Genomic DNA, 12833 nt, shown 5'->3' with positions numbered 1-12833 from the left:
GTATGCCTAATAATGCTTGCATAATGAATTAGAAAATTTAATTGCTGAGCTTGCTAGAGGTGTGCTAAGCATATGCAGATCCTCGTGAGATTAAAAAAAAAAAAATAAATGTACAGAATTAGTCGATTAAATTCCAATAATCTGCTAATAGTGTCCAGCTGACTGGTGATTTGAATAAAGTTGCTCCGAAATCTGGATGTTTCTTGCATCAGAAAATGACATTATTGTTTGTTGAAATGCTTCATGATTTTTCAAGGTGAAATGTTTTAATCTCATTTAAATTTGTTAAAATGCATGCCGTATTAAATGTGAAGCCCAGAAATAAGTAACACATTTCAAATGGAAAAAGTGATACATTGTGTTTTAGGGAGCACAAAAATGCAGCTTATCAAGTCTTCTTTCATTTCTTTTGAAGTAGAATACTACAATAAAAACGAGTTGTACACACAGAAACCATGATGCAACAGTTTTTTTCAGGGAAAATATTCCTTCAGAAGAATTCTTAACATCTTCATACATAAATGTCTTCTTTCTAGTGATCATCACCATTGTTGTTTTTTTTAATTTATATTTTATTATGGAGCCAATCATGCATGGAATTCAGGATCTTTGTGTGGAGAAAACAGGTAGATGTGTTTATTAGGCTATTATTGTCCTCACTTTTAGAGGGACCCCTGGTGGCCTAGTGGTTAGCATGCGGGACTCTCACCGCTGTCACCCAGGTTCGATTCCTGGTCCCCCGGGTAGATGGGGCTCGTCAGCCCTGTGAGGCCATCCGTCTATGAGAAGGTCACTCTAAACAAACCTACGTCCTGAGGACCTCACTGCCATTGTCCAAGCTTGCTTGGCCCCGGCAGATGAACCTTAGGATTAAAGGGTGGGCTCAGTTCAGCGCATGCTGTGTCTCACCTAAAAAATCCATTGCGCAGGCTTGAAAGGTAAAAGACCTTTCCCCAAATCTTCGTTCGCGAAGACTGGCCATTATTATTGTCTTCACTTTTAGAACATCACTGTAAGGCTATTTCTCATAGATGATCTCTATCACATAATCAATCAGGTTATTACTGTTATTGCATTTCCACAAGCCCCCAGGTAGGAACCATCTGGTCTCTCAGTTCACTCTGCTCAGTCACAAGACCTGCATGTATGAACATTCATACCCTACAGCAGACCTGCTCTTTGAATAAATAATGTGGGTGGGAAATTTTCCTGTTTCAGAAATCATCAAAGGGTGGAGCTCTGACTCAATCTAATAAAACACCTGTTCATCAACTTCTGACACTCTTCAAGACTGTAAATTTGTTTTAGGAGACACTGGCAACTGTGCAGCCTACTACTAAGGTGCCATTCACAGCAGCTTCTTTTAATGTAGCAGCGATCTCAATGGCATCAACCTCCGCCTTACCTCAGGTAAGTGGAAAACAGAACCAGCCTGGAAGGAGTCTCTGAGTTTTTGATTCAGATTTGTCCCTGAACTACAACAGTTCAAGTGTACTGTTACCTGTAGGACATAAATCTCCAGGAAAACAAGATTGTCCTTTCTTGGATATTTGCATCGACCAGGACTGGAGTCCTTATCTTTCCATATAGCACAGAAACTGCTGCCACTTTCCTGGCAGAATCATTTTATTCACCACTATGAGGAGGTGCGAATTGCCCATTTCATCTGCAATTACACACTGAGGAATTGAAGTAAGTAGAGAAATTGATCTTTACATCTCTCCTTTTCATCCCCTGTTCTTCTTCCCTCAGCAGCACTCAAGCAGAAAATCAAGACTCTTGGAAAATGAAGAAAGAAAGTGGATGATGCACTATGTAGCCCCAAGCGATGATGCTAAGGTACCAACTTCAACAAACTAGAAATATGTGGGACTAAACCAATATTTTTTGAGAAGGGTAGGATATTTTTTCCCCAAAATTGGCTATGAAAGATTCACATGCTTATTTAGAAATAGGAATATTTAATGAAAGAAATTTTTTTTTAGGTGAAACATCTCCATTCCATTATTTTTTTATTCCATTCCTTTGTCTGTTTACACAAAGTGTGTTATTTTCATGGTTTTATTCCTTAGAGAAACTCTTTAGTGAAAATGCTCTCAATTTTCTGTTAAAATGGGACTGACTTTGGCATTATTTTAATGATATCTATCTCTATGGATTTAATGGAGCTTTAGCCCAGAACAAGTAGAGAATGTTGCCAGAACTGGAGAGTCAGAGCATGGGTGTTGTTGATGCTTTGGGTTCTGGACATTAATGCCAGTTTCCACAAAAAAAGCCCACTTCGCTCACTGTGCACCTCATCACAAAAAAAGAACAACTTAAGCAACATTTGAGGGCCTGTGACAGAGATTAATTGCATCAACCACATAGCAGCTATATCAGTGATGATTTTTGTCTCCACTCCTGGTTAACTTGCAACTAGCATTGTGTCAAGCTACCTCAAAGTAAAACCTGGGTACTCTAAATAAAAAGAAAACTTACTTTGTTGACATCTTAAATGATGTGTGATTAAAGCATCTATAGCTCATAGGAGACCTGTATTTTATTTTTTTTTTTTGTAATCAGACTTCCAAATCAACAGAAAACTACAAATGCTGTTTTGATTATGTATGTCATAACCTTATCAAGCTAATTGATCGAACCGATCTCTTGTTAACACCATTCTGGCAGCTCCTAAAGATGGAAATTAGGGTACAAAAGGGTGACAAACTACCAGTGGGGTGTGAAACTTGATGTAAATGGCAAAGTAGCATAACCAAAGCTGACATGACATTTAGGCGTTCGCAATTTGCTCTCTGTGTGTGTCTGTGTGCTAAAGTTCAGCAAGGGAGTGTACTTAAGCAGGAAAAGCAGCTATTCAGGAAAATGACCTAATCTCCTTCGCGGTTTTGTAATGATTTCATGTAGTCATACTGAAGTTGGGTTTTGCTTTAGAATATCCATGGCTAAAAGCATCCAACCCTTCTTTACCACTAATATTGTTACATTTACACAGAGATTGTGATAATCCAGCATATATTTTTGAATGTACTTTAAGTAATATAAAAAAAGGATTTTGTGGCCATAAACTCCTATATATAGGGGCTATGGAACCCTTTCCACAGCTTTAATGTATTATTTGTGTCATAATTTCTCCCTACTAAGGGAACTTCTGAAAGTTCTGTTTGCTACCCGCAGGTGTTTAACAATGAAGAGATTCTCAGACAAACTCCTTGTTTGCCTCCTGGCTTTGAATATTCCTTCTCTCCTATGAAATAAAGCTGGGTAGAAAACTGGCATTAAAGGCACAGGCTTGTCTGAACTGGCCAATTTCTACCTCTTACTGGCATTGGGTTTCCTGGATAGTTTCAGTAGTTGCCTGGATTTTTGCAAGTCATGGCTTGCCATTTTCAACAGGAGGATAATCATTAGCAGAGATCTATTAGAAAGGATAATATGCTTGTACCAGACCTTAAGATTCAGAAGAAGTAAAGAGGGTATAAAACTTTCCCTAATGTGAATGCTCAAACATTTGCCCAAGTACTTGCTTGAGTTTGAGAGAACTTTGCATAGCTGTGTGATAAACTGAATAATTACTGGATTTGGTTTAGAAAAACATGCCTGGGGCTGTGCATGAAATTTAGCTGTGCCTCTTACCTATAGTGCAAAGCCAAATATGCCCCACTACTAAATTTTCAGAAAAATGTACCAACCTTGTAAAACTTCTTTTATATTTTAAAATGGGTGAAATAACCAAGAGAACATCTCTTGAGCTTTTTCAGGGACTCCTGAACTGACAGTTTGCCTTAAAGCAGCTTACACATGAATACAGGAAAGATGAAACATACTAAAGGAAGATCATAAATAGTTATAATAGTCTAGAAAGTTTATCACTGGATATTATTTGTTAGTGCATTGTCTTATATAGAATAATTATTTCTTTCCAAAAATTAAAAAGGGTATTTTCTTTGGGAAATTATCAATTTAAAAAATAGATACTGGCTTATTACCTGTGTATGCAGTGAAAACTGATACGCAGTAATGCAAAGAGCAAGAAACCAGGAAGCATAATCTCAGCTCAAGGTTAGTACTATTAACATAAGCCAGAGAGTCTCACCAAAGTATTCTGCTGGACATGAAATCAGAAACCAGAGAACTAGGAGAATTTTAATCAGTTTTTGATTTCTGTAGCTGATAAACATTAATTATACATATTCCTTAACAGTTTGCTGCAAAACTAGAAAAAGCCATGACATTGCTTAGGACCCTGTCACCCTTCCTTCTTACAAAAAAAGCATCTGTGTCATATAAGGTTACCTTTTGCAAGGGTAACAATGAGCCTTTGAGGGAGGATGCTCAGTCTGCCCATCACTCTGAATTGCAGGGAGAAGTTCAGAGGTTCAGGGTACACAGAGTTATCTTTGTTTGTGGGAACTGCAAGAGGATTTACTCATCTATGTACTGTGGATTCTCAAACTTTTGGTAATAATTCCTTTATTCTAGGCATCAGGAGTTGCTCATGGCTTGGTATGGCTTTTTAAGGTAACACAAATGATAATCAGCAGAGGTAGCACATTTAAGTTTTGGTTTATTAGCATTGTCTAATGTATTATTGCAATGACTAGAGGGAAAAAATTATTAGTTGTATGACTTTCATTGATGGCACCAGGGACTTGAGCTTGAGTTACATGAAGAAGCTATTTTCTCTCTGAATTATCTGCAGTATTTCTCATGTCTGGCATTTGGCCATCAGGAAAACATTTTAGAAAGTAATTTTTCATTAACTTCTGTGAGGAGGATATCTCAGATATTTCCTTTATAGCTAATAGTTTGCTTAATAATTAGCTCTTTTCAAAGGTATTGATGTCTCAAATTATTATTATTGTGATCAATGAACATTGTTCTTTATTTTATGCCCTAAGGAGGGGATGAAAATGTTTTCTAGAACAAAGTTGTTTGTTTGTTTGTTTGTTTGTTTCCAAAGAACTTCGATTTCTGTAATATGGCCATCTAAGTGTCATACTGAGGTGTAGAGGATGACATTTCAGGGTACAGACTGGTTCTGTGTGCTGTAAAAAACCTTTTCTAACCAGTAAAAATGAGGATATGGAGATAAAACTAGTATTTTCATTATTCCTTCAAATTTAAAGTAATCATGTTTTTGGGGGAAGCCTAATAGCAGAAGGGATTTTGCTAATAAATCATTCTGACCCAATGAATAGACCCAGGGAACAAGGCTCAGGCTGAGGGGAAATCAGCTATGACTTGCCTGACTCCATGTTCTCTGCCACAAAACACACTGCATGTATCTTTCAGGTTCCCATCACTAGCTCTTTCCTCTGTTCTTAATTTCTTGAGTCACTTTTTCCATTCTCTCTCTTGTGGTCTTTGTTCCATGACTGAATGTTGAGTGTGCTCCGGCCGGTATCGCCAGCACCTTGCTCTCATAGGACTCTCTAGGGCACTACAGTGAGATTTCCTCCTCGTACACAGTTTACATGCACAGCTCACACTGGGTTTTCTCTTATGCAGCCCCTGCTTAGAGCTCTCCTCCTGGAGGTGTGGAATAATTCTTGCTTCTCATTCAATCAAATTTCTAATCTGCACATTTGGGCTGATTGGGTTCTCTGCCCTATTGTTCCCTTGTCAAGCTCTTAACATCTTTTTGCACCAAGCTATATTCCAGTGACACCAAATATACCTATCCACTTTCTCACCATGATTCTACAAAAATGAGGTGTTTATAGCCTTGCATAATCTTTGACACTGTCTTATGTGTGTTGTAATTTACTGTTCTTCATAGAAACGCTGGATATGTTCTAATGTTTTTTTTGGGGTTTTGTTTGGTTGTGTTTGGGTTTTTTGCCTTCTTAATATAGCCTCCCGTACTTTTTTATCAGTTTGTTTTAATTTGCATGCAAAATATGAGGGTTTTGTGATGCATTTGTCCCACAGCCTGTACTTTAGTCTGCTGCAATGACACTCAGGTACAAGCACACAAACAGTGCTTGGTGAAAGTGTGTCTTCGCAGATCCCACATCTATTTCTGTTTCTGTCATTCTACTTGCAAAGTCATAGTAGTTCATACAGAACTCTGGCAATCTTTAAAAACACATGTTCCAAAATGCTGGCTGAAGGACTGGTGCCATTAAAGAAGGCTAAGAGATCAGCAATACTAAATGCAATTTCTTTAACTCTTTCCATTGTTTCTCCTGAAATATGTCTGCCAAAGTTTTTATGTGTTTCTCTAATTTGAGTACTATTTTTGAGAAAGTTATAGAAACAAAAGGACAAACCCAATGAGTGTTTATTCTTTTAAGAACGAAATAGTTTGAGGTAAGTAGACATGGAGTGGTTCCTTGTTGATGGAAGAGAAATAGTCAACAATAATGGTTGAAAAAATATTGCACAGCTGGTTGAGCCTGTGTCCTGACAACGCTGAGATGTTACTTCCCCTGTTTAGAACACAGCCCTACAAAATATCCTGTGCCCTACACACAACTTGGAGAAACAGTGATTAATTTCTTTTTTTAGTTTTGGAATACACCTATCCAGAAGACAAGATATTCTACCCTTTGTATCCTGATAAAGAGAATGCATTTATTTGGCACTAAGCACTCTTGTTTTGAGTGTGCTGCTTCTGTACCTCACAGCAAAAAGTATTAGCATTTTAACTAGTCAATGCATTGAAGACATTCTGACATTACGATTCCTGGCTATGAGCTTGAGCACATGGGCAAAACTTTCTGGTTATTTTAGGCTAACATCTATTTAAAATGCCTTTCAATTATCCAGCGTTTTAGAAAAAAGTCAATATTGCCACTTCATTGGATTACTTCATAGTCTGAGAATTACTGCATTTTTTTGCAAATTCCTTTGATGACCTCCATGTCTTTCCTCCTCATAGTGATAGAAATTATTTGGGAGGTTAAGCAAATTTTGTCATGATGAATTCCTCATAGTCTAATGCTTTACACACCTCGGCTGATGTACTGTCTTGTGTCATTGATTTCTTATACTTTGACCTTTTTAGCAGTCTTTGACTTTTGTCACAGTAGCAGCATGTGCTTTGTCTTATTTCACTAAGGAGTTTCTCCCAGTCATTTTATTTGAAGTTTCTCAGAAAATAACATCTCCCAATTATTTCATCATCTTCCTCCATTTACTTCAGATAATATTTTCAGAGTTTTGGTGATTAGCTTTCACAACAACTTCTTTCTTTGGCCACCTCTTCATGTTGTTGGTGTTTTGTGAGGTTACCTTACTAAGAATTACTGAGCTATTTGTCTTCTGCCATTATCTCAACTTCTCCTTGAGCTCTTTCTGTATATCAGTGGCTACCATCAGGCCTCCATTGAAGTGGCCACCTAATGCTTGACGCCAATACGTACTGTGCCTTCAGTATTATTTGGCTGAATATTTTTTTGCAAATCCAAAAGTGTCATCATAATAAGTTTGATCATTTTATAACTTCCAAAGACCCTCGCTTTTAGAACTGCAAACTAACACTTCTCTGTTCCTAAATCTGCCTCGTTTTAATGCCATAACATTTTGTTTTGATTAATGCTTTGCTCAGAAGTCCTTAAAAAAATTTCTTGGTACTTCATAACCTGACTATCTCAAGGTGACTTTTTCACATATATGAAATATTATTTATAGATACACTATTTATATCTTTCCCATTTATTGGAGATATCCAATTCAGAATCTGCTTATAACATATTTGTATGCAGATTAATGCTCTTCATGCAGCAGAAGTAGTCTGACCTCAGGATATGACAGAGCTTGCATTTTCTTTCTTGTGCAGAACTTCGTCCTCTGACATTCACTGCAGTCGTTCCGTATTACCCCCTCTATTTAACAAGTCCTGTTCCTACTATAATCATACATCGACTTGGGAACTTATTACTTAATACAGTCTGAAATTCCTGAAATTCCTCATTTTCTTCTGCTTCTGTTCGTAAACAGTGACAGAGGTAGCCATCCCCCCTGCTGACTTACCCTTTTCATTCAGTCTCTTGTGTACAACCACGGTGCAACTCTCCTTCCTTTCTATAAACTTCAGCTATTTTAATAAATCTTCTACAACTGTTCCTGCAGCCAGGATATCAATATAGCCATCTGTGCTGCAGCCATATGGAGCTTTGCCTGTTTTCTGCCCCTTTCTGCCAATACCTTGCTTGCTCTAGCTGCATGATGAGCATGTTCTCTGAAGATGTAAAATCCATAAAGCACACATGATTATCACAGCTTTTGCAGATTAAGGTGGTCAGGCCTGGCACCTTCAACAAGGAATTAGAGACAGCCTTCTTTGAAATTAAGGATTGTAGTCCAATCTATGTACTTCATTATACTACTCCACGTCTATGAATCAGATAAGCACATTTGGTAAGGAAAACTTGTGTTCCCACAAAGCAAGATTGAAATGTTTGTTCAAAGCTGTGTACTGTGTATGTCCTGAGACATTCTCCAAGGTGCTAACACTTAGACACCTACCTGCCATGAAAATGATTCTTTTAAAAACAAGCAAGAAAAGGTAAAAAGACCAATCTTTTTTTTCCTCTCTCCAGTTATCCAAACATTGTACTAAAAGCAGAAACTTTTGTATAGGCCTTGATTCAATCTACAGCACAACACAGGTTGCTGGTGAATAGCCAACCAAATGTAAGCATCTCTGATTCGTGGATTCACTGAATTTTGTCTTTATATTGGATGCTAGTGGTCATGTGTATGATTTACTATAGCTGGCTAACTGAACTTTCTCAGCTTATTATCTGTCTCCACTTTCCTATTCACTCTCTTCTTCCACATCTTCTGTTTGTATGCTTAGATAACTATACCCTTTAGGGGTCAATGAAGTTTGTGGAGAAAGTGCATTTTGCCACCTATTGCATTTTTGCTGTGATGCCAAATGGAAGAGATAGCTTTAGCAGAACTTGGATTCTTTTCAGTGTTTGGTTGTCATTACAATCACTTATTCAAAACTTTAAAATACATCTCCTTTGTTGTTTTTTTTTCAGCAGGAAGAAGTGACACCTTACTCCTTGCTCACTGTGAGAATCATAAAGTTGAAAAATGCTCATCAGGCAGATTTTTGTAAGTATCAGATTTTCTTATTGACATTACACAGCTCTTAAATTACTGTTTCAGACCCTGATTGTGCTAGATACTGTAAATCATACTAGCTAAGAAATCACAATCAAAGGCAATTTCTGCCACAGAATAACTATTTACAATTTCAGACATTTATTGAGTTGTTTGCTTTTTTCTTTACATTTCTTTACATACATTACTTATCTGACAAGTTGTCTGTTTCAGAGGTGTAAAAATATCTTAACATCAGTTTTAATACACAGATGTTTATATCCCATGTCCATGACAAATGCATAGAATATAGAGCTGAAGTCCTTACGCATCAGTCCCTCTAAATTCTTTGCTCTAAAGAGCCCTGCCACATCTCAGATGTTGAGTGAGGTATCTTGTGTACATGTCCCAGCATCCAAGCATTATAGCATCATAACATCTGCCACATGGTTATATCTTGCCCCTAAGTGAAAGATATCTAACAGAAATCTTTTGGAGACAGTAGTACATGATATGTTACAGCTCATATGCAAAGTGCTCTGAAAATGTGTGACATTTGGCCAGCCCTTACCTGGTGGTCCACATTCACAGAGGCTTTCCTCTGAAGAATTTTCTCCTGCCATTCCTATATGTGTCTCATGAATTTGACACATCACTAATAACTACAGTTTTACATATCCCTTTAGCATACATCCATCTCTTGTTTTGCATTTTCTTTCCTTTTTGGGAAATTATGACGAAGTTTGCTGAAGCCATAATATCCTACAGATAAAAGTCTCACCATCTCTTTGTATTTCACTCTCTTTGATGTTTCAAAAACTTGGGTGTCACCATTGCCAATTTTCCAGTCCAGTGGAGAGAAGTGTTCAGCTCACATAGTCTGTAATATTGGGTTGCAGAGAACAGAAAAAATATTATAGGACAGCAAGAAGGTCAAATTAATTTTTATTCCTTTTGACAGCTATGAAACACTGCACGTATGTGCAAAACCTCACCTTCAATCTTTTGAAGTGCTGATTTAATTTCTCTTAGTATCACCTTTGATCTATCATGGAAATTGAATTACAAGATAAGATCCATGATTCAATGACTTATGCAAAGGGATTGCACAAAGTAAAATGATGCTCCATTCTCAGAAATAGTATTACTGTTGTGACCTTGTCCTTCATCCTGAGGACAGTGTGGTTTCTGAGAAAGTCTTGCTTAGTGATATGGAGACATTTTGAAAATTCCCGTTATCAGCAAAATGTACATCCCTGGAGTAGGACTCGGGATGTGTGGGCTCAGTTTCTAGCTCTGTTAATAGACTTTTTGTATAAGAAGTTTAAGTACATCTACACATCCAAACACTCTGTGCCTCTGTCGCCCTGTTTACAAAACATGGATAACCAAATATCTTCTCCCATATGTTTTTTCACTCTTATCTATTTAGGTGATGTGCTCATTTTGAATCTTTTATATGGGTAGAGGGATTCTAATTTAAGATGTGAGGTAAGGCCTAGAAACACTGAGAAGTATCTTCAGATTCTCTTGTTGATTACCAGTAAATAAGATATAGAGACCAGCAGGTAAGAAAAGGATGTCTTTTCTGTCTGTCAGTAATTCCCCAGGGTACTCTGTGACTTCTTAAGGATGTCAAAATTAAGCACTGTAAACCAGCATGCAATTGAACAAGCAAGATACACAAATATTAGATAGCTCTTTGTTGGCTGAGCGGCAACCTGCCCATGCTTTCAAAGAAGCTGGAGTCTCAAAGGAAAAATAATGTGATGTAATGTGGTTTAAACACTTCACTACGATGCCAAAAAGATATATTGTACCTTTTAAGTGACTGATTTTGCACTGATACTAATGTCCTTTTAGCTTAATGTTTTGTTTTTAACATTTTTTTTTGTATGCATTTGCAGTATCACAAAACTAATATAACTACACATGCTAGTGTGCGCTAATGAGAATTACAAAATTGTGTTTACCTAGCCTTTCTCAGCAATATGATCTTTCTCCTGGAAAACCGATAATAAGCAGCTGATACAAGTGCTATCTGACTGTGAAATATCTGTGGAAGACTGACAACTTTTTAATAACATATTTCAGATTTCCCTATATTTCCATCTTACCTTTATCAAATCCAGGAACAAGTCACCTTTCCAACCAAGTGCAGCATATTCTTTGACTTGCTTTTTCTGTCTGCATGCTGACTTCCCATCTTTTTTGGCACACGCAATTATCTGCTTGCTAGAGTTTCTGTTCACTTCATTTTGGCTAAAAAATGCTCTGTTCCAAGTTTTTCTCTCAGTTTGTTGCAAGTACTGCCACACGAGGTCCTTTGGTCACAGAGTTTCTATGTTTTTCCCTGACTTACTTGCCAAATCTTGGCTTCAGGGAATGCCACTTCTATATATTTCCACTGGTAGTCCTCACTGTCTTGTGCACCCAACTTAACCTTGGCTGTTTGTCATGGTTTTAGCAAGGCCCAAAATCCAATTCTGATTCTTAGCCCCCCACCCACATCTCAACTCCATGTGAGATGGGTTTTCCAGACAAAAACACGAGACTCATTGTGACGGGGGAAGGAATATATTACAAAGACTATACAAATAAATAAATACTATAATACATTGCATACAATCTTAACTCTATATCTATCTCTACCATGACAATAATATTTACAATGGGCCAAATCTCTTCTCCCTCCAAATAAAAGTCCAGGAGAGAAGAAGAAGAAAAGACCCCTTCCAGTCTCTGAGCAACAGGTCTTCCTCTCTAGGCAGCAGGTTCTCTTCTTCTCTTCTACCAGAAACAGTTGCTGGTTCTCTGCCAGCACACACGAGGGAGGTTTCCAAGTCTCTCTTGGCCCCTGTCTCCAAACAAGGGGTCTTTCCATGGGCTGCGTAACCCCAGACACGGCCGCTACACCATGGTCATATCACGAAGCACCGGGGTCTTCGTGACGGTCTGGTATCTTCAGGGGAAATCAAGCCCCTGTGCAGAGCTCCCATGCTCTGCCTCAAAGATGGCTACCAGCTTCTCTGAAGCTGGAGCAGGGGGGGGCCAAGGTCACCCCCCCCCAACACACACATTCCTTCGGCCGTCCTGGCTTATCTCTCAGGAGGCCATGAGCTTCCTAGCTCCTCTCAGCAGTGCATACTGCACTTTAGGACTCCTCTCAGTCCACCACCCCCTCCTCTTTCTCGGAGGGGTCTCTAGCGAGTTTGGGGGTTTTGGTTTATCCAGTTCTTACCCTCCGAAACTCTCTTCCTGCTGCTGGCTCGGGTCTCTTGTCCTGCTGCTGCTTTTCCTTCTCCTCAGACACCTCTGTGTCTGCCTTAGCTGCATACCGGCTTGTGTTGCTCCTTTTGGTCCTTATCAGTTGGCTCTTTGCCACTGCTCTTCGGACGCTGCTGTCTCCGCTGCTGCTCCGTCGCTGCTCCCAGCGTCTCCCACTTCTACTTACAGGGGAGAAACTCCCCCAGCTCCTAGCCACAGGCACTCAGTCCAGCCTGACACTGTTCCGAGTCCCTGCAGCCCCCCAACCGGGGGCTGGGGGGGGCAAAGGCCCCCAAGGGGCCGGAGCCCCTTCTCCTCGTGGCCTCTACAACATGGCCACCTCTTCTTCTTAAGAAGTACCACTGCTTCTCTTCCGGTCTCCAGAGATATGTTTATATTTTGCAGGAGCACTGATTGGTCAAGCCCCAAGGGTCACCACCCCCTGGGGGTTACCACTATCAGCTTCAGGGGGAAACCTGGTTCAAACCACTACACTGTTTTTT

General features: G+C 38.9%; 1 protein-coding gene across 1 annotated transcript in view; it reads left to right on the top strand.

Annotated features, from left to right (window-relative positions):
* Positions 1-747: 747 nt before the first annotated feature.
* Positions 748-12833, top strand: part of LOC113963255 (cytosolic phospholipase A2 epsilon-like) — a 37462-nt gene continuing 25376 nt past the window's right edge. The window contains exons 1-4 of the mRNA XM_027674220.1: positions 748-765; positions 1309-1410; positions 1756-1839; positions 9000-9075. Coding sequence (XP_027530021.1) covers positions 748-765; positions 1309-1410; positions 1756-1839; positions 9000-9075 — 280 coding nt within the window. The remainder of the gene's footprint in view (positions 766-1308; positions 1411-1755; positions 1840-8999; positions 9076-12833) is intronic.

The sequence above is a fragment of the Neopelma chrysocephalum genome, unplaced genomic scaffold (genome assembly GCF_003984885.1).
Source record: "Neopelma chrysocephalum unplaced genomic scaffold, ASM398488v2 Primary Assembly neopelma1_24, whole genome shotgun sequence".
Lineage (NCBI taxonomy): Eukaryota > Metazoa > Chordata > Aves > Passeriformes > Pipridae > Neopelma > Neopelma chrysocephalum.
This window is presented reverse-complemented; position numbering and strand designations above follow the sequence as displayed.